At 48.1% G+C, this 22,166-nt stretch overlaps 1 protein-coding gene across 1 annotated transcript in view; it reads right to left on the reverse strand.

Annotated features, from left to right (window-relative positions):
* Window positions 1-225: 225 nt before the first annotated feature.
* The window catches only part of LOC146041656 (uncharacterized), a 74,167-nt gene continuing 52,226 nt past the window's right edge, over window positions 226-22,166 (reverse strand). Inside the window, exons 19-25 of the mRNA XM_083161586.1 lie at window positions 16,612-16,672; window positions 15,959-16,072; window positions 12,178-12,235; window positions 10,767-10,835; window positions 4,261-4,324; window positions 531-602; window positions 226-441 (exon numbers count right to left, since the gene is read on the reverse strand). Coding sequence (XP_083017712.1) covers window positions 331-441; window positions 531-602; window positions 4,261-4,324; window positions 10,767-10,835; window positions 12,178-12,235; window positions 15,959-16,072; window positions 16,612-16,672 — 549 coding nt within the window. The 3' untranslated portion in view covers window positions 226-330. The remainder of the gene's footprint in view (window positions 442-530; window positions 603-4,260; window positions 4,325-10,766; window positions 10,836-12,177; window positions 12,236-15,958; window positions 16,073-16,611; window positions 16,673-22,166) is intronic.

Here is a 22,166-nt window from a genome sequence, read left to right on the forward strand (position 1 = left end):
CACGCCCTAGTGGCTGGTAGGGCATGAAATCCCGCCTGTCGGCACATGTCGGCTCAAAAAAACAGTGAAAAAACCCATGTCGACCTTGCAACCTGTCGACCTAACCCATGTCGTCCTAACGCATTTGTTGACCTAGACACCTGTTGACCTTCAGCCATGTTGACTTAGAACCCTGTCGACCTTGGTGCCTGTCAACCCAATGGAGTCGACCTAATGACTGTCAACCTAATTTGGGTGGACAATACGACCGTATCCCCTTTATTTTACTATTGAAAATGACAGAAAATTGTTTTTATTTGTCACGATGATCTTTTTAATATAAGAAACGAGTCAGCTTCTACCGGACGGCGGTTCAGCATTTGGGTCCGGATGTTCAGGGCAATAGGGAACCACGGGGCAGAACACAAAACCGGCCTCCTGGTAGGATTTCTTCAGCTCCACCTAAATGCAGAGAAATTTTAATAAAATAAACTGCATTTTCTTCCCTTTGCTTCAAAGACAGAAGTACGATATACAAGACAAGTCCATACCAGTTTTTTTGGGTCAAAGCATAATCCAATTACTGCTCCACCACTGCCCGGGAACTTCACCGCACACCCGTGCTGAGGAGGGATACATTCATTCAATGTCAAAACCAGTTCAAAATACAGACTTTTGCTCTGGCTAAGAGAAGACCAAATCTGAACTTAGATAGTGGGAAAGATAGAGGAATAAATATACTAACAGACCTCTATGTGGATAGAGCATTTACACGGGATCCTAAATGTAGATTTTTATAAGTATTTGCAAATCAGACATTGACTACAATCTAATATTTATGTCTCGAGAGAAATGGGAATGTTGTCATAGGAGATGCTCAATCACCCCCCGGGGCCTGGTAGGAGAGGAGGGATTGCCTTTTGGTAGAAGATCTTGATTCAAGAGAAAGAGGAATTTAAAACTAGGTGGCAAGAAAAGTGGGAATAGGGGTTGAACTTTGCTGTAGGACTAATGCAATGAGCCCAATTGTTTAGGATGATTCACCAAATGTCTAAATCTACCATACACATAGAAAGATGTATTATACACCAGCAAAGATCCATAAAATCTTCCTAGAACAACCAGACTTATGTTGGAGGGGTCGAGAAGAAAGAGGGGACTTAATACATATTTTTTGGGCTTGTAAAAGACTAGAAAGACTTTAGCTGGAAATGGAAACTTTCCTTTCTTGCTTATGGAGACTAGAATTCAACTGTCACCACAGATGGTTATATTGCATATAGTCCCTGCTAGTCTTAATAATTCAAAGAGATATCTGTTTAATCTCAAATCCTTAAGGTGCCCATACACATTACAATTATTGTATATAATATCGCATCTCATCGCATTCCGCTTTTGCGATGAGATGAGATCTATGTGCTGCACATACTTTTTGTATTAGATCTCATCTCATCGTAAAACCGAGATATTGTATACAATCATTGTAACGTGTATGGGCACCTTAAGTGCAATCAGAACAGTAACGGCCCAACTGTGGAAACAAGAACAGATCCCAACTTTTCAGAAAGTGGTAAATAAAATACATTTTAATTTTAAGATGAAACCCTAGATAAACCTGGAAATTCTAACATAGTAAAATGTTGGAGGGATTGGGATCTTTTTTTGGGAATGCTGAATAGAAGATAATGATATAGAGAATAAGGAGAGTTAAGTGAATGGTGCAAAATTCCTTTGGCTAAAGGCTCAAGGGCTTTTCCTCTTATATAAGAGATATTATCAAGATGATGCACTGTCTTGTAATTTTACCATTATTGTGAGCCCTGTCATGTCTTTTGTATGTGGATTGTTGGTTTTGTATTTATCTGCAAGGGGAATTTGTATACCCATGGGCTTGATAAGTGTATTTTGAAAACTGTCTTTTTTTTTCTATTACAGACTGAAGGATTCTTCGGTGCAAAACTTGCCCTGACCACAAGGTGGCACCAAAACGTTGCATAAATATTACATGGCCATCTGGACTACAGTCTGGATACTGAAAATATAATCTGGTCATATACTGAATTCTTCTATTAAAGATTTGCCCAATGTTTCTACAATATTTACTGCGCCCAACAGGATCTGTACAGCTAATTGGCAATTAATTAAATAATGATTCAGCACTCCCGTGACAGCCCTAGTTTATTTTATTTGATAGATGCCTTTACGTGGGAACTTTAAATGACAAGATTATAAAATACCCCAAGCGGCAATGCCACAATTGGGTCAGCGAGTGTTAGTAGCGCTCTGTGTGGACAGGTATAACCCTCACACAGACATCATTGGTAGGGGCTTCTGCTGGATAACACCATGATGCTCCCTCCCAAACTTACACTCCCACCGCCTTCCTGCATTGATGACTCATTTGTTATATTGTGACATTTGCAGAAAATGGCCGATATGCGTTATTGCGGACAGCGATCACTTTTTGCACTGACATTACGCATTTGCCTTATTATGGAGATTAAGGTGCGGCCAGTGAAGGTCAGATGGCCGCGCACAATGAGCCACTGATGCCTATGACTGCAATGTGGGCTACATCTACAGATCACTACTCTGTAAGCCAGTGGTAGCCAACTCCAGTTCCCGAGAGCTACCAACACTTAACGTTTTCCAGGTCTCCTCACAAGTGAAGTAATTAGCTCCACCTGTGGATCTTTTATAATGTGTCAGTCAGTAAGGAATGCACCTATGCAGCAGCTAGGTGGTCTGGAAAATGTGAACTGTTGGTAGCTCTCGAGGACTGGAGTTGGCTACCACTGCTTTAAGCTCTCACCAGCAGGGCCCTCCGTCCTCTGGGTTCTCTCAGAGATCCTTTCTGCCCACCCCCTCCTAGGGAACTGGTTATCGACTGTTCCCAGGGCCGGTTTAAGGGGGGGGGGGGGGTGGCACAGGGGGTCAGTACCCCTGGCCCCACCTCTATCTAGGGGCCCCTTGTGGTTGGCATGTATTTAAAAAAAAAAAACATGGGAGTGGGGTAGTGCTGCAGCTTCACCTATCTGCCAATGTGACAATGATTAATGGTGCTGAGCATCGGGAGCCAGGGCACACTGACTGCACAAGTGTGCAGTGCATTACTGGGAGGTGACTATGAGACTTTGCACAAGAGGCCAGAGGCTGAGAGGTTTGTGCTGAGCTCTGCTTGGTGGAGCTCATCACATGCTTATCAGGCCCATGGAGGACAGCAGCAGCAGCCTCATCATGGGAGGGTTTTTAATTAGAGGCAGCGCTGAGCCTGTCAGTGCTCCTACAGAGTAAAGCACAGACGGACAACACAGGCTTTTCATGTGATATATATATATTATATATATATATATATATATATATATATATATATATATATATATATATATATATATATATATATATCTCATGGGTGTAGAACTGTATAGGATCCACAAGGAGCACTCGCCACAGTACTGGATTTTCTTGTGTTGTACGGACGTGCATTGCTGACCTGTCTTGACAAAGGCCCTCTAGTGGCCGAAACGTTGACTGCATATATAAAGTAAGATGTATTATATCCTGTAAAGTACCATTAAACTGTCTCTGTGATCTTATTGGTGAGTGCTCCTTGTGGATCCTATACAGTTCTACACCCATGTTATTAGTGGAACACCTCTTTTGCTAACAAAGGCTGGCCGTGAGTGCGGACCCTCCAACAACCCCTGCTCTCTTCCTATCTGGCTGCAGTAGCAATCACACGTCATCACTTGGATTTGTTCCTGGCTGAGGGGCTCATTGCACCCCCTTTCCCCCTGTACAGCATGAAGCGCCACTACACGGAGATCAAAATACTTTTGTCCCTTATGTTTTGTTTTTTTAATCTAAGTGGGTGTGGCCTCAGCTGCAACTATGACACGCCCCCCAAAAGTGACTGGGCCCAGCCAAGCTCTTTACTGCCCTGAATGGACCAAGTGGTTCTTATTCCATAGAAACACGGAATGTGATGGCAGATAACAACTTCTGTGATACAAACTAATACCAAGGAGCGACCAGCTCACCCCAAAACCAGCGGGGTCCCCATCATACAGTGTATGAGGGGCAGCTATGGGAAGTCCGTATCCGGCTGACAGGTCTACAATGTCTAGATGGACAGTCACTAGGTAGACTAGTAATGGCTGTCAGTGATTAGCTCGAAGGCCGACACAAGCCGACTTGTTCATACGTTCCCATGCCAGTGGGCACAGAGGGAGAATATAATGGTGTCTGTAGCACGGCGAGCGCAGCTGTACTGGACATTACCTGTCTCGCGATTTCTATCATCTTCAGATTCCCTGGCCCCAAACACGCATCAGTGAAGACTGATCTGCAATGGAGGAAAAGGGAGAAGAATCTGATTGACGGTCATCAGCTGGGGCCGGCGCGTCACCCCTGGGCCGGAACAGTAAGGGGTAGCACTGCAGTGATTGGCGTTAGACCGAGGACATGGGGAGCAGCCGGACATAATGACCGATGACATGGGGAGCAGCGGGACATACTGACCGAGGACATGGGGAGCAGCGGGACGATTAGGCTGTGGAAGGAAAGGATAGGGTTACACACTAGGGGGAGGGTTAGGCTGTGGAAGGGAAGGATAGGGTTACACACTAGGGGGAGGGTTAGGCTGTGGAAGGGAAGGATAGGGTTACACACTAGGGGGAGGGTTAGGCTGTGAAAGGGAAGGTTAGGGTTACACACTAGGGGGAGGGTTAGGCTGTGAAAGGGAAGGATAGGGTTACACACTAGGGGGAGGGTTAGGCTGTGGCACTAGGGGGCGGGTTAGGCTGTTTAAGGGAAGGATACGGTTACACACTAGGGGGAGGGTTAGGGTGTGGCGATAGGGGGAGGGTTAGGCTGTGGAAGGGAAGGATAAAGTTACACACTAGGGGGAGGGTTAGACTGTGGAAGGGAAGGATAAAGTTACACACTAGGGGGAGGGTTAGGGTGTGGAAGGGAAGTATAGAGTTACACACTAGGGGGAGGGTTAGGGCGTGGCACGAGGGGGAGGGTTAGGCTATGGAAGGGAAGGATAGAGTTACACACTAGGGGGAGGGTTAGGGTGTGGCACTAGGGGGAGGGTTAGGCTGTGGAAGGGAAGGCTAGGGTTACACACTAGGGGGAGGGTTAGGCTGTGGAAGGGAAGGATAGAGGGTTAGGGTGTGGCACGAGGGGGAGGGTTAGGCTATGGAAGGGAAGGATAGGGTTACACACTAGGGGAGGGTTAGGCTGTGGAAGGGAAGGATAGGGTTACACACTAGGGGGAGGGTTAGGCTGTGGAAGGGAAGGATAGGGTTACACACTAGGGGGAGGGTTAGGCTGTGAAAGGGAAGGATAGGGTTACACACTAGGGGGAGGGTTAGGCTGTGGAAGGAAAGGATAGGGTTACACACTAGGGGGAGGATTAGGCTGTGAAAGGGAAGGATAGGGTTACACACTAGGGGGAGGGTTAGGCTGTGAAAAGAAAGGATAGGGTTACACACTAGGGGGACGGTTAGGCTGTGAAAGGGAAGGATAGGGTTACACACTAGGGGGAGGGTTAGGGTGTGAAAGGAAAGGATAGGGTTACACACTAGGTGGAGGGTTAGGCTGTGAAAGGAAAGGATAGGGTTACACACTAGGGGGAGGATTAGGCTGTGAAAGGGAAGGAGAGAGTTACACACTAGGGGGAGGGTTAGGCTGTGGAAGGGAAGGATAGGGTTACACACTAGGGGGAGGGTTAGGCTGTGAAAGGAAAGGATAGGGTTACACACTAGGGGGAGGGTTAGGCTGTGCACTAGGGGGAGGGTTAGGGTGTGGAAGGGAAGGATAGAGTTACACACTAGGGGGAGGGTTAGGCTGTGGAAGGGAAGGATAGGGTTACACACTAGGGGGAGGGTTAGGCTGTGAAAGGAAAGGATAGGGTTACACACTAGGGGGAGGGTTAGGCTGTGAAAGGGAAGGATAGGGTTACACACTAGGGGGAGGGTTAGGGTGTGAAAGGATAGGGTTACACACTAGGGGGAAGGTTAGGCTGTGAAAGGGAAGGAGAGAGTTACACACTAGGGGGAGGGTTAGGCTGTGGAAGGGAAGGATAGAGTTACACACTAGGAGGAGGGTTACACACTAGGGGAGGGCTAGGCTGTGCACTAGGGGGAGGGTTAGGGTGTGGAAGGGAAGGATAGAGTTACACACTAGGGGGAGGGTTAGGCTGTGGAAGGGAAGGATAGAGTTACACACTAGGAGGAGGGTTACACACTAGGGGAGGGCTAGGCTGTGCACTAGGGGGAGGGTTAGGGTGTGGAAGGGAAGGATAGAGTTACACACTAGGGGGAGGGTTAGGCTGTGAAAGGGAAGGAGAGAGTTACACACTAGGGGGAGGATTAGGCTGTGGAAGGGAAGGATAGAGTTACACACTAGGAGGAGGGTTACACACTAGGGGAGGGCTAGGCTGTGCACTAGGGGGAGGGTTAGGGTGTGGAAGGGAAGGATAGAGTTACACACTAGGGGGAGGATTAGGCTGTGGAAGGGAAGGATAGAGTTACACACTAGGAGGAGGGTTACACACTAGGGGAGGGCTAGGCTGTGCACTAGGGGGAGGGTTAGGGTGTGGAAGGGAAGGATAGAGTTACACACTAGGAGGAGGGTTAGGCTGTGGAAGGGAAGGATAGGGTTACACACTAGGGGGAGGGTTAGGCTGTGAAAGGAAAGGATAGGGTTACACACTAGGGCGAGGGTTAGGCTGTGAAAGGGAAGGATAGGGTTACACACTAGGGGGAGGGTTAGGCTGTGAAAGGAAAGGATAGGGTTACACACTAGGGGGAGGGTTAGGCTGTGAAAGGAAAGGATAGGGTTACACACTAGGGGGAGGATTAGGCTGTGAAAGGGAAGGAGAGAGTTACACACTAGGGGGAGGGTTAGGCTGTGGAAGGGAAGGATAGAGTTACACACTAGGAGGAGGGTTACACACTAGGGGAGGGCTAGGCTGTGCACTAGGAGGAGGGTTAGGGTGTGGAAGGGAAGGATAGAGTTACACACTAGGGGGAGGGTTAGGCTGTGGAAGGGAAGGATAGGGTTACACACTAGGGGGAGGGTTAGGCTGTGAAAGGAAAGGATAGGGTTACACACTAGGGGGAGGGTTAGGCTGTGAAAGGGAAGGATAGGGTTACACACTAGGGGGAGGGTTAGGGTGTGAAAGGAAAGGATAGGGTTACACACTAGGGGGAGGGTTAGGCTGTGAAAGGGAAGGAGAGAGTTACACACTAGGGGGAGGGTTAGGATGTGGAAGGGAAGGATAGAGTTACACACTAGGAGGAGGGTTACACACTAGGGGAGGGCTAGGCTGTGCACTAGGGGGAGGGTTAGGGTGTGGAAGGGAAGGATAGAGTTACACACTAGGGGGAGGGTTAGGCTGTGGAAGGGAAGGATAGAGTTACACACTAGGAGGAGGGTTACACACTAGGGGAGGGCTAGGCTGTGCACTAGGGGGAGGGTTAGGGTGTGGAAGGGAAGGATAGAGTTACACACTAGGGGGAGGGTTAGGCTGTGAAAGGGAAGGAGAGAGTTACACACTAGGGGGAGGGTTAGGCTGTGGAAGGGAAGGATAGAGTTACACATTAGGAGGAGGGTTACACACTAGGGGAGGGCTAGGCTGTGCACTAGGGGGAGGGTTAGGGTGTGGAAGGGAAGGATAGAGTTACACACTAGGGGGAGGGTTAGGCTGTGGAAGGGAAGGATAGAGTTACACACTAGGAGGAGGGTTACACACTAGGGGAGGGCTAGGCTGTGCACTAGAAGGAGGGTTAGGGTGTGGAAGGGAAGGATAGAGTTACACACTAGGGGGAGGGTTAGGCTGTGAAAGGGAAGGAGAGAGTTACACACTAGGGGGAGGATTAGGCTGTGGAAGGGAAGGATAGAGTTACACACTAGGAGGAGGGTTACACACTAGGGGAGGGCTAGGCTGTGCACTAGGGGTAGGGTTAGGGTGTGGAAGGGAAGGATAGAGTTACACACTAGGGGGAGGGTTAGGCTGTGGAAGGGAAGGATAGGGTTACACACTAGGGGGAGGGTTAGGCTGTGAAAGGAAAGGATAGGGTTACACACTAGGGGGAGGGTTAGGCTGTGAAAGGAAAGGATAGGGTTACACACTAGGGGGAGGGTTAGGCTGTGAAAGGGAAGGATAGGGTTACACACTAGGGGGAGGGTTAGGGTGTGAAAGGAAAGGATAGGGTTACACACTAGGGGGAGGGTTAGGCTGTGAAAGGGAAGGAGAGAGTTACACACTAGGGGGAGGGTTAGGCTGTGGAAGGGAAGGATAGAGTTACACACTAGGAGGAGGGTTACACACTAGGGGAGGGCTAGGCTGTGCACTAGGGGGAGGGTTAGGGTGTGGAAGGGAAGGATAGAGTTACACACTAGGGGGAGGGTTAGGCTGTGGAAGGGAAGGATAGAGTTACACACTAGGAGGAGGGTTACACACTAGGGGAGGGCTAGGCTGTGCACTAGGGGGAGGGTTAGGGTGTGGAAGGGAAGGATAGAGTTACACACTAGGGGGAGGGTTAGGCTGTGAAAGGGAAGGAGAGAGTTACACACTAGGGGGAGGGTTAGGCTGTGGAAGGGAAGGATAGAGTTACACATTAGGAGGAGGGTTACACACTGGGGGAGGGCTAGGCTGTGCACTAGGGGGAGGGTTAGGGTGTGGAAGGGAAGGATAGTGTTACACACTAGGGGGAGGGTTAGGCTGTGAAAGGAAAGGATAGGGTTACACACTAGGGGGAGGGTTAGGCTGTGAAAGGGAAGGATAGGGTTACACACTAGGGGGAGGGTTAGGGTGTGAAAGGAAAGGATAGGGTTACACACTAGGGGGAGGGTTAGGCTGTGAAAGGAAAGGATAGGGTTACACACTAGGGGGAGGATTAGGCTGTGAAAGGGAAGGAGAGAGTTACACACTAGGGGGAGGGTTAGGCTGTGGAAGGGAAGGATAGAGTTACACACTAGGAGGAGGGTTACACACTAGGGGAGGGCTAGGCTGTGCACTAGGGGGAGGGTTAGGGTGTGGAAGGGAAGGATAAAGTTACACACTAGGGGGAGGGTTAGGCTGTGGAAGGGAAGGTTAGGGTTACACACTAGGGGGAGGGTTAGGCTGTGGAAGGAAAGGATAGGGTTACACACTAGGGGGAGGGTTAGGCTGTGAAAGGGAAGGATAGGGTTACACACTAGGGGGAGGGTTAGGTTGTGAAAGGGAAGGATAGGGTTACACACTAGGGGGAGGATTAGGCTGTGAAAGGGAAGGAGAGAGTTACACACTAGGGGGAGGGTTAGGCTGTGGAAGGGAAGGATAGAGTTACACACTAGGAGGAGGGTTAGGCTACGGAAGGGAAGGTTAGGGTTACACACTAGGGGAGGGCTAGGCTGTGGCACTAGGGGGAGGGTTAGGGTGTGGAAGGGAAGGATAGAGTTACACACTAGGGGGAGGGTTAGGCTGTGGAAGGGAAGGATAGGGTTACACACTAGGGGGAGGGTTAGACTGTGGCACTAGGGGGAGGGTTAGACTGTGGAATGGAAGGATAGGGTTACACACTAGGGGGAGGATTAGGGTGTGGCATTATGGGGAGTGTTAGGCTGTGGAAGGGAAGGTTAGGGTTACACACTAGGGGAGGGTTAGGCTGCGGAAGGGAAGGTTAGATTTACACACTAGGGGGAGGGTTAGGCTACAGAAGGGAAGGTTAGGGTTACACACTAGGGGAGGACTAGGCTGTGGAAGGGAAGGTTAAGGTGTAGGAAGGGATGATAGGGTTAGACACTAATGGTAGGGTTATGGTGCAAGAGGGGAGGTTAGGGCTAGTCTGCAGGAGGGGAGGGTTAGGGTTAGGCTGCAGCACCAGAGGTTTAGGGTGCAGGACTGGATGTTAGAGTTAGGCACTAATGGGAGGGTTAGCACTTAGCCATATGCACTTCCCAGGGGTCACCAGAGAAACCGCCATACCAGGTAATTAACCACCGGAAGACCAGGAACATTTTTTCAGCATTTTAATGATGTTGCAGTTCATTAGTGTCAACATTATGGCTCCCGACGTGTATGTTGACATTTTCATCCTGACAAATAGTCCTGTTCACACTGCTGCATGAAACCCAGGCATTATGAGTACATAGGTCAGTTAAACTACTTTAATTTAAAGGCTAAATAAAGCAGCTAATTCCTGGTGATGTAATGAGTGGAGCGAGCAGATACCGCCACGGTCCTGCCACACACATGTACAAAGCATGACCCAGCTACATAACCTGTAAAACCACACATTGGATCAAGCTTTCATGTGTAAATTGCAGGCATGTGGATATGTACATACGTGACACACGTTACACCCAACAAGGCCCTATTATCCGGTTACACTCTGCAGAACAATGCACCCGTCTATCTGGGAAGAGGAGAAAATCCCGGCTGGAACCTCAAATCTCATTATCTGCTAAATCCGTTCATGGTCATTAAAATAATATGAATGCGCTGAGATGCTCAGAATTAACGTAAGACCTTAAACCCCATAGGGAAAAGTTCACATGCTCCAGATATGAGGGAAAGGCATGAGACGTGACCCAGCCACGTCGCCATATCCAGACCAGCCGGCAGCAAAATCTGCATCTGGTACCTGCATTGTATTGTGGGTCACATAGGATTCCAAACACAAGATGGCAGTGCCTTGTATGTGCTCCCAGATGCAGGGACTATACCTCACATGTGCCCCACACTGCCCCTGGTGTACCATAGCCGGGACTGCCACTTATTTACTCCCACTCACCTCCTTAATTCTAAGTTCTTGTCCATAAGATCCGTCAGCTCCTCCCACTTCTTTTCCTCCAACGCTTTTCTGGAAGAACAGGACAGAAATTAGTATTGTGGAGAACATTTCCTTTTACTAAAGAAACCAATTTAAATATCAAATGAAATGGTCGGTTCTTTATACTGTTCTATGTAAGGTCCAATAACATTCTCAAAGGATTCGCTATTATAGTCTTAAGGTGCTTACACACTAGAATGATTTTTTTGCAGATTGGCCGATATATTGTCAAATGTTTACCGATGATGGGCCGAAAATTGGCCAAAATCAGTCCGATGCACGTTCCCGTGGATCTTTTGCTAAATCTTCTGATCTTTAGGCTTCCTTACATTAGAACGATATATCTGATGCTGAAATTGGATGCAATTTCCCTTAAAATCCCCCTGGACCTTCCCGGGATTGATTGCATCCAATTTGGTACTTTGGTGTCATTTTTTGCGTGAGATATATCTTGGTATACCATTGTACCATACGATATAGCTGATGGGCTGGATTAGGGGCTGGAAACTGTCAGTCAAACTTTCTGCAATATATTGCATGCGCAAAAAGCACTACATTTTCCATCCAATTCCATCCGAATCCGATATATCACAGGTGGTACCGACCAACCTAGAGGCTCCTATGCGACTCTCAAGGGGCCACACATCGGATGGAAAATACAAATGATTTGGCACTTTTCAGACAATATATTGGCCCGAAACATCGAAATCGGCCAAAATCATTCTAATGTAATAGGGTCTTTACATGCTACACGGAAGATCAGAAGATTTAACACAAGATCCATTCAGGTGATTTTCGCACTTCTGCGCATGTATAATTAAAGGATAGATAGAGAGATAGATAGAGATAGATACACAGATAGATGGATAGAGAGATAGATAGATACACAGATAGATCGATAGAGAGATAGAGGGATAGACACACAGATATATATATATATAATCCGGGGGACCTTGAAGGGGTTACCCCAGGAAAGGAGGTGGCACTCAGACGTCTTTTTTAGAAGATTTTTATAAGGGGTTGCAGATCAAAACATAGCTGTGGTCAACGTTTCGAGACTGCTGGAGTCTCGTCCTCTGGACGTGCGCTGAAAGTGCAAGGTGCAAGTGCATATAGGAAAGGGAGAACCTTTATATATATATCTGTGTTTTGTCTATATCGTCCAGCATCCAGGGAGGCACCAGTACGCAGCTGCATTTTTTATACAGAGTGCCGAACAACCAACGACGGTATATATATATATATATATATATATATATATATATATATATATATATATATATATATATATATATATATATATATATATATATATATATATATATATATATATATATATATATATAGATAGATAGATAGATAGATATCTTACTTTGCTTTGTCAGTCAGTTCCGCAAAGATCTTCATGGCCTCAATAACCTCAGCATCACCTGCAACAAGCACAAACAAATATTCTCATAATATCCTGAGCCCCTAACCAGAATCACTATCATAAATAGAGAAAGTACATTTGCCCCAGACTGGTGGCCCACACATAGCCATGCAAGGACCATACGGGGCCCGATTCGCATTTGTGAGTAAATTAAAAAAAGCCAGCAAATGGCAAAACCATGCTGCACTGCAGGTGGGGCAGGTGTAACAGGTGCAGAGAGAGAGATTAGATTTTGGTGGGGTGTGCTCAAACTGAAGCCTAAAGGTGACCACACACTAGAAAGATCTGCGATCTTAAGATGTGCGCATAAATTAGCCTTCAAATCTTTTGTGCGTCCTGGATTCAGATTTCAGGCAAGCGCACATCTTCAAAGATTTCTCGTAAGATCCCGTGTGCGGTCCTATGAATATTTTGTTTAATCTTCTGATCTTTCATGCAGCACGTAAGATCAGAAGATTTAGCAAAAGATCCACGGGAGCGCGCATCCGACTAATATCGCACGATTTTTGACCGATTTATCGGAAATCGGTCAATCGGCCAAAAAATCGTAGTGTGTGGGCACCTTAGGTTGCAGTGTAAGAATAAAGATGTCTATAGGGTTACCACCCGTCCGGGATTACTCCGGACAGTCCGGTAATTAAGACCGGCGTCCGGAGTCCGGACGGGTGGCTTTCCCGGACTATACATAGTCCGGGAATAACCCGCCCGCCGCCGCCGCCGCCCCCTCGTCTCCCCGCTCCCCCGCTGCCCTGCTCCCGTCCCCTCAAGTCTCCCCCGCTGTGTATGCGGGAGAGACGTGCTGCTGCGGTGCTGCATATGCTGCTGGACCGCTAGCCAATGGCCGCTCGCGGTCCAGCAGCCACCAGTTGATTGGCTGCTGGACCGCGAACGGCCATTGGCTAGCGGTCCAGCAGCGGGAGTTAGAAATGTTAAAATCATACAGCACAGCAGCACGTCTCTTCCGCGAATACAGCGGGGGAGACGTGAGGGGACGGGCAGGCAGGCACAGGCACACTGACAAGCCTGTCTGCCTCCCGCAGGCGGGGGAGGGGGTTTCTATCCCCCTTGGCAACGAGCACACTGGCACAGATCAATCCCCCTCGGCAACGAGCACACTGGCACAGATCAATCCCCCTCGGCAACGAGCACACTGGCACAGATCAATCCCCCTCGGCAACGAGCACAGAGGCACAGATCAATCCCCCTCGGCAACGAGCACACTGGCACAGATCAATCCCCCTCGGCAACGAGCACACTGGCACAGATCAATCCCCCTCGGCAACGAGCACACTGGCACAGATCAATCCCCCTCGGCAACGAGCACAGAGGCACAGATCTATCCCCCTCGGCAACGAGCACAGAGGCACAGATCAATCCCCCTCGGCAACGAGCACAGAGGCACAGATCAATCCCCCTCGGCAACGAGCACACTGGCACAGATCAATCCCCCTCGGCAACGAGCACACTGGCACAGATCTATCCCCCTCGGCAACGAGCAGAGGCACAGATCTATCCCCCTCGGCAACGAGCACAGAGGCACAGATCTATCCCCCTCGGCAACGAGCAAATTCAGTCCACCTTGGCATCGGCATGAAGCCCCTGGCATTGAGCATATAGGTAAGTGGCACTTATGTGTCAAATGTGTATGGTGTGTTATACAGTATGTCATGGGCATTGCTTAGTGTTATATAGTATGACATGGGCATTGCTTAGTGTTATATAGTATGACATGGGCATTGCGGTGTTATATAGTATGACATGGGCATTGCGTAGTGTTATATAGTATGTAATGGGCATTGCAGTGTTATATAGTATGTAATGGGCATTGCGGTGTTATATAGTATGTAATGGGCATTGCGGTGTTATATAGTATGTAATGGGCATTGCGGTGTTATATAGTATGTCATAGGCATTGCGGTGCTATATAGTATGTCAAGGGCATTGCGTAGTGTTATATAGTATGTAATGGGCATTGCAGTGTTATATAGTATGTAATGGGCATTGCGGTGTTATATAGTATATCATGGGCATTACGGTGTGTTATATAGTATGTAATGGGCATTGCAGTGTTATATAGTATGTAATGGGCATTACGGTGTGTTATATAGTATGTAATGGGCATTACGGTGTGTTATATAGTATGTCATGGGCATCATGTGTGTGCTTATGAGTAATCGGTATTACAAAGTTCATTAAAACGTGCAATGGGCATTACGGTGTGTGGCATAAAATGTAATGGCCATTATGGCATGTGGTATACTATATAATGGGTGTGCGGTGTGTCAGCATTATGACAAACATTTTGCTGCGCGCCTTCGGCGCGCACTGTCCATGTTTTCCATCCTGTGCAAAAATTTGGTTGAGTCCTGGCATAATGTGTAATGGCCATTGCAGTACATGGAATAATACATCGTGATTGGCATCACGATGTGTGGCATAACTTGTAATGGCCATTATGGCATGTGGTATACTATATAATGGGTGTGTGGTGTGTCGGCATTATGTCAAAAATTTTGATGCGCGCCTTCGGCGCGCACTGTCCATGTTGTCCATCCTTTGCAAAAAAATTGTTGAGTCCTGGCATAATGTGTAATGGCCATTGCAGTACATGGCATAACACGTAATTGGCATCACGATGTGTGGCATAACTTGTAATGGCCATTATGGCATGTGGTATACTATATAATGGGTGTGCGGTGTGTCGGCATTATGTCAAAAATTTTGCTGCGCGCACTGTCCATGTTGTCCATCCTGTGCAAAAAAATTGTTGAGTCCTGGCATAATGTGTAATGGCCATTGCAGTACATGGCATAACACGTAATTGGCATCACGATGTGTGGCATAACTTGTAATGGCCATTATGGCATGCGGTATACTATATAATGGGTTTGCGGTGTGTCGGGATTATGTCAAAAATTTGACGCGCGCCTTCGGCGCGCACTGTCCATGTTGTCCATCCTGTGCAAAAATTCTGTTGAGTCCTGGCATAATGTGTAATGGCCATTGCGGTATATGGCATAACACGGAATTAGCATCACGATGTGTGGCATAACTTGTAATGGCCATTAATGTATGTGATATAACATGTAACTGGAATTATGGTATGCAAAATCAAGAATGAAATGGAAGCAAAGGTTTAAAAAAAAATCAACATAAGGCGGGTCTGGGGGCGGGTCTGGGATGGGTCAGTGGGTGTGTCAAGGGGCGGGCCAATGTCCGGGAATCTCTCAACAAAAAGGTGGTAACCCTAGATGTCTAACATCTGTGGGTTACATGCAAAAGCAGCCAGTATTTACCCTGCAGAGAAGTAATATAAATGTATTTGCATTGCAGCCCAAAGTTACTTTTTTTGTTTTACTTGCAAACATGAATCAGGCTCCGAGCAATGACCAGGGTCCCGGCATCTCTGCTGTCGGTGCAGAAATCGGGTATTAGGAGGGAAAACAGAACAGAGAACAGTCTGAGAATAGAAGAGGGAAGTGGTCGGGAGAAGGGCTGCAACGGACAACTTGTACAAACCAAATCTCCCCATGTGACTGGTTGGGGCACCCCAGGAACCTGGCTGTGAGATCTAGGCAATGATGCCCTGGGTCCAACTGGTGACAAACATCATCGCACCTCTGCTGACATAGGAAACTACCTGGCTGCTATAGGACCATGGGGTTCCAGGTAGCTGACAGACAAGATATCAGTGCAGATCAGCCATTATGTGCCCACTTACCATTCAGCCATCGCTGACGGACATTATTATGAATCACCCCAGAATCACTAGGGTCTCGCAGGTAGGCAAGCCAGAACGGAGGGGCACAACCGATGTCCATGGAAACGTAATTTCCTGCAGGCAAAAGCAATAAACGAGGGATAGATCAGAAACACAGAGGAACGGTTGGGGGTTCTGGAATCTGCCAGTAACAGAATACAGAACAGACTCGCTGTGTTATTAAGGGGGAGGCAATGGGAAGTAGTATCAGTTGTGTGTAAAATATATAAGTGGGAGGAGCTACAGCACAGACTCTAACGGCCATGACTGATTTGTCACAAACGCATCGGGGGTGGCACTAGAAGATATAAGTGGGAGGAGCTACAGCACAAACTTTGAATGGCCATGACAGATTTGTCACAAACGCATCGGGGGTGGCACTAGAAGATATAAGTGGGAGGAGCTACAGCACAAACTTTGAATGGCCATGACAGATTTGTCACAAACGCATCGGGGGTGGCACTAGAAGATATAAGTGGGAGGAGCTACAGCACAAACTTTGAATTGCCATGACAGTTTTGTCACAAACGCATCGGGGGTGGCAGTGGTTCACCATTTCTCAAGCATCTCTATATAGTTGCAGCCAGTATAGGTGACATATGGAAATCACATACCAAAGCCCTGTTCTTCCACTGTGGATTTGCTGAAGTCCATATACATAAGACCCTCATAGACCTAAGGAAAATAAATGAGATAATAACAGTTTTAGGGGCCTATGTACTAAGACTTGGGGCCAGATGCATCAAGCTTCAGAAAGTGATAAAATGGAGAGTGAAAAACAACCAGCTACTAACTGCCATTTTTCAAACCCAGCCTGTAACATTACAGTTTTCATTCTCCATTTTATCACTTTTTGAAGCTTCGGACCGCTGACATCCGGCAGCTGGCACCTGCGTCACGCCACCATTTGCATGGGTCGGGCGTTCCCATGGGCGTGACCCATGCCCGCCGCCCCACGCCCACACTGCTCTGTGCGAACGGGCCAGCGACTATGCAAGTCACCGCGTTCGTTGGCCAACAGAGAGCGCACATGCGCATAAATGGTTAGGCACAGAAACAAAACATCGGCCCCCCGTGCGAACACGCAGGGAGCAAAACAACTAGAATGACCTCCAAAGTGGAGAGAGGTAAAGTACCAACCAGCTCCTAACTGTTATTTTACAAAACAGATGGTAACATGGCAGTTAGGAGCTGGTTGGTTGGCTGGAGCGTTATCTTCTACTTTATCTCTTCACCAGGTTTAATCCGCCCCTGAAACACGTATCGGGATACTAATCACTCGGTCATGGCAGACAAGAAAGTACTGGAGAAGACCAACATTAGGTCACCACGGAGGGGGGGGGGGGGGATCAGTGGGTCACCAGTCATTATGTCAACACCATTAGGTCGACATGCATTAAGGTCGATACGAGTCTAGGTCAACATGCAGGAAGGTGGTCATTAGGTTGACATGGGGTTTTTCACAGTTTTTTTACCCGAATGTCGACATGGACACAGGATTAAGTGCACCGCATCCCCTCGAATCGCTCGCTAAGCTCGGCACACTGTTTTATTCTCCCTCCACGCCCTTGTGGTTGGTAGGGCATCAAATACCACCTGTCAGCACATGTCAGCTAAAAAAACAGTAAAAAGCCCCATGTCGACCTTTTGACTGTTGACCTAACCCATGTCGACCTTCCTGCATGTCGACCTAGACTCATGTTGACCTAATGACTGTCGACCATGATGCTGGTGACCCAATGACCATATCGCCCACAGAGATAAGGCCCTTATCACACAGGAGGCAGCTTTGTATGGCCCTTATTGGACGGACGACACAGCTTTGTATGGCCCTTATTGGACGGCCGACACAGCTTTGTATGGCCCTTATTGGACGGCCGACACAGCTTTGTATGGCCCTTATTGGACGGACGACACAGCTTTGTATGGCCCTTATTGGACGGATGACACAGCTTTGTATGGCCTTATTGGACGGACGACACAGCTTTGTATGGCCCTTATTGGACGGATGACACAGCTTTGTATGGCCCTTATTGGACGGATGACACAGCTTTGTATGGCCCTTATTGGACGGACGACACAGCTTTGTATGGCCCTTATTGGACGGACGACACAGCTTTGTATGGCCTTATTGGACGGATGACACAGCTTTGTATGGCCCTTATTGGACGGATGACACAGCTTTGTATGGCCCTTATTGGACGGACGACACAGCTTTGTATGGCCCTTATTGGACGGACGACACAGCTTTGTATGGCCTTATTGGACGGATGACACAGCTTTGTATGGCCCTTATTGGACGGATGACACAGCTTTGTATGGCCCTTATTGGACGGACGACACAGCTTTGTATGGCCCTTATTGGACGGATGACACAGCTTTGTATGGCCCTTATTGGACGGACGACACAGCTTTGTATGGCCCTTATTGGACGGATGACACAGCTTTGTATGGCCTTTTTGGACGGATGACACAGCTTTGTATGGCCCTTATTGGACGGATGACACAGCTTTGTATGGCCCTTATTGGACGGACGACACAGCTTTGTATGGCCCTTATTGGACGGACGACACAGCTTTGTATGGCCCTTATTGGACGGATGACACAGCTTTGTATGGCCCTTATTGGACGGATGACACAGCTTTGTATGGCCCTTATTGGACGGATGACACAGCTTTGTATGGCCCTTATTGGACGGACGACACAGCTTTGTATGGCCTTATTGGACGGATGACACAGCTTTGTATGGCCTTTTTGGACGGATGACACAGCTTTGTATGGCCCTTATTGGACGGATGACACAGCTTTGTATGGCCCTTATTGGACGGACGACACAGCTTTGTATGGCCCTTATTGGACGGACGACACAGCTTTGTATGGCCCTTATTGGACGGATGACACAGCTTTGTATGGCCCTTATTGGACGGACGACACAGCTTTGTATGGCCCTTATTGGACGGATGACACAGCTTTGTATGGCCCTTATTGGACGGACGACACAGCTTTGTATGGCCCTTATTGGACGGACGACACAGCTTTGTATGGCCCTTATTGGATGGATGACACAGCTTTGTATGGCCCTTATTGGACGGACGACACAGCTTTGTATGGCCCTTATTGGACGGATGATGTTGGTAAAAGCATCTCAGGATGAGGTATAGAGGAGGAGGTGATGGTGAGGACTCTGCAGAGGGTGAGGGCATCTCGTGATGAGGGCAGAGCTGTATGAGGGGGAGATGATGGTAAAAGCATCTCAGGATGAGGTATAGGAGGGGGAAATGATGGTAAAAGCATCTCAGGATGAGGTATAGGAGGGGGAGGTGATGGTAAAAGCATCTCAGGATGAGGTATATGAGGGGGAGGTGTTGGTAAAAGCATCTCAGGATGAGGTATATGAGGGGGAGGTGATGGTAAAAGCATCTCAGGATGAGGTATATGAGGGGGAGGTGTTGGTAAAAGCATCTCAGGATGAGGTATATGAGGGGGAGGTGATGGTAAAAGCATCTCAGGATGAGGTATATGAGGGGGAAATGATGGTAAAAGCATCTCAGGATGAGGTATAGGAGGGGGAGGTGATGGTAAAAGCATCTCAGGATGAGGTATAGGAGGGGGAGGTGATGGTAAAAGCATCTCAGGATGAGGTATATGAGGGGAAGGTGTTGGTAAGAGCATCTCAGAATGAGGTATAGGAGGGGGAGGTGTTGGTAAAAGCATCTCAGGATGAGGTATAGGAGGGGGAAATGATGGTAAAAGCATCTCAGGATGAGGTATAGGAGGGGGAGGTGATGGTAAGAGCATCTCAGGATGAGGTATAGGAGGGGGAGGTGATGGTAAAAGCATCTCAGGATGAGGTATAGGAGGGGGAGATGATGGTAAGAGCATCTCAGGAAGAGGTATAGGAGGGGGAAGTGATGGTAAAAGCATCTCAGGATGAGGTATAGGAGGGGGAGGTGTTGGTAAAATCATCTCAGGATGAGGTATAGGAGGGGGAGGTGATGGTAAAAGCATCTCAGGATGAGGTATATGAGGGGGAGGTGTTGGTAAAAGCATCTCAGGATGAGGTATAGGAGGGGGAGGTGATGGTAAAAGCATCTCAGGATGAGGTATATGAGGGGAAGGTGTTGGTAAAAGCATCTCAGGATGAGGTATAGAGGGGGAGGTGATGGTAAAAGCATCTCAGGATGAGGTATATGAGGGGGAGGTGATGGTAAAAGCATCTCAGGATGAGGTATAGGAGGGGGAGGTGATGGTAAGAGCATCTCAGGATGAGGTATAGGAGGGGGAAGTGATGGTAAAAGCATCTCAGGATGAGGTATATGAGGGGGAAATGATGGTAAAAGCATCTCAGGATGAGGTATAGGAGGGGGAGGTGATGGTAAAAGCATCTCAGGATGAGGTATAGGAGGGGGAGGTGATGGTAAAAGCATCTCAGGATGAGGTATATGAGGGGAAGGTGTTGGTAAGAGCATCTCAGGATGAGGTATAGGAGGGGGAGGTGTTGGTAAAATCATCTCAGGATGAGGTATATGAGGGGAAGGTGTTGGTAAGAGCATCTCAGGATGAGGTATAGGAGGGGGAGGTGTTGGTAAAAGCATCTCAGGATGAGGTATAGGAGGGGGAAATTATGGTAAAAGCATCTCAGGATGAGGTATAGGAGGGGGAGGTGATGGTAAGAGCATCTCAGGATGAGGTATATGAGGGGGAGGTGATGGTAAAAGCATCTCAGGATGAGGTATAGGAGGGGGAGATGATGGTAAGAGCATCTCAGGAAGAGGTATAGGAGGGGGAAGTGATGGTAAAAGCATCTCAGGATGAGGTATAGGAGGGGGAGGTGTTGGTAAAATCATCTCAGGATGAGGTATAGGAGGGGGAGGTGATGGTAAAAGCATCTCAGGATGAGGTATATGAGGGGGAGGTGTTGGTAAAAGCATCTCAGGATGAGGTATAGGAGGGGAGGTGATGGTAAAAGCATCTCAGGATGAGGTATATGAGGGGAAGGTGTTGGTAAAAGCATCTCAGGATGAGGTATAGAGGGGGAGGTGATGGTAAAAGCATCTCAGGATGAGGTATATGAGGGGGAGGTGATGGTAAAAGCATCTCAGGATGAGGTATAGGAGGGGGAGGTGATGGTAAGAGCATCTCAGGAAGAGGTATAGGAGGGGGAGGTGATGGTAAAAGCATCTCAGGATGAGGTATATGAGGGGGAAATGATGGTAAAAGCATCTCAGGATGAGGTATAGGAGGGGGAGGTGATGGTAAAAGCATCTCAGGATGAGGTATATAGGAGGGGGATGTGATGGTAAAAGCATCTCAGGATGAGGTATATTAGGGGAAGGTGTTGGTAAGAGCATCTCAGGATGAGGTATAGGAGGGGGAGGTGTTGGTAAAAGCATCTCAGGATGAGGTATAGGAGGGGGAAATGATGGTAAAAGCATCTCAGGATGAGGTATAGGAGGGGGAGGTGATGGTAAGAGCATCTCAGGATGAGGTATATGAGGGGGAGGTGATGGTAAAAGCATCTCAGGATGAGGTATAGGAGGGGGAGATGATGGTAAGAGCATCTCAGGAAGAGGTATAGGAGGGGGAAGTGATGGTAAAAGCATCTCAGGATGAGGTATAGGAGGGGGAGGTGTTGGTAAAATCATCTCAGGATGAGGTATAGGAGGGGGAGGTGATGGTAAAAGCATCTCAGGATGAGGTATATGAGGGGGAGGTGTTGGTAAAAGCATCTCAGGATGAGGTATAGGAGGGGAGGTGATGGTAAAAGCATCTCAGGATGAGGTATATGAGGGGAAGGTGTTGGTAAAAGCATCTCAGGATGAGGTATAGAGGGGGAGGTGATGGTAAAAGCATCTCAGGATGAGGTATATGAGGGGGAGGTGATGGTAAAAGCATCTCAGGATGAGGTATAGGAGGGGGAGGTGATGGTAAGAGCATCTCAGGAAGAGGTATAGGAGGGGGAAGTGATGGTAAAAGCATCTCAGGATGAGGTATATGAGGGGGAAATGATGGTAAAAGCATCTCAGGATGAGGTATAGGAGGGGGAGGTGATGGTAAAAGCATCTCAGGATGAGGTATAGGAGGGGGAGGTGATGGTAAAAGCATCTCAGGATGAGGTATAGGAGGGGGAGGTGATGGTAAAAGCATCTCAGGATGAGGTATATGAGGG

This window comes from Crinia signifera, chromosome 19 (genome assembly GCF_055691185.1).
Source record: "Crinia signifera chromosome 19, ASM5569118v1, whole genome shotgun sequence".
Lineage (NCBI taxonomy): Eukaryota > Metazoa > Chordata > Amphibia > Anura > Myobatrachidae > Crinia > Crinia signifera.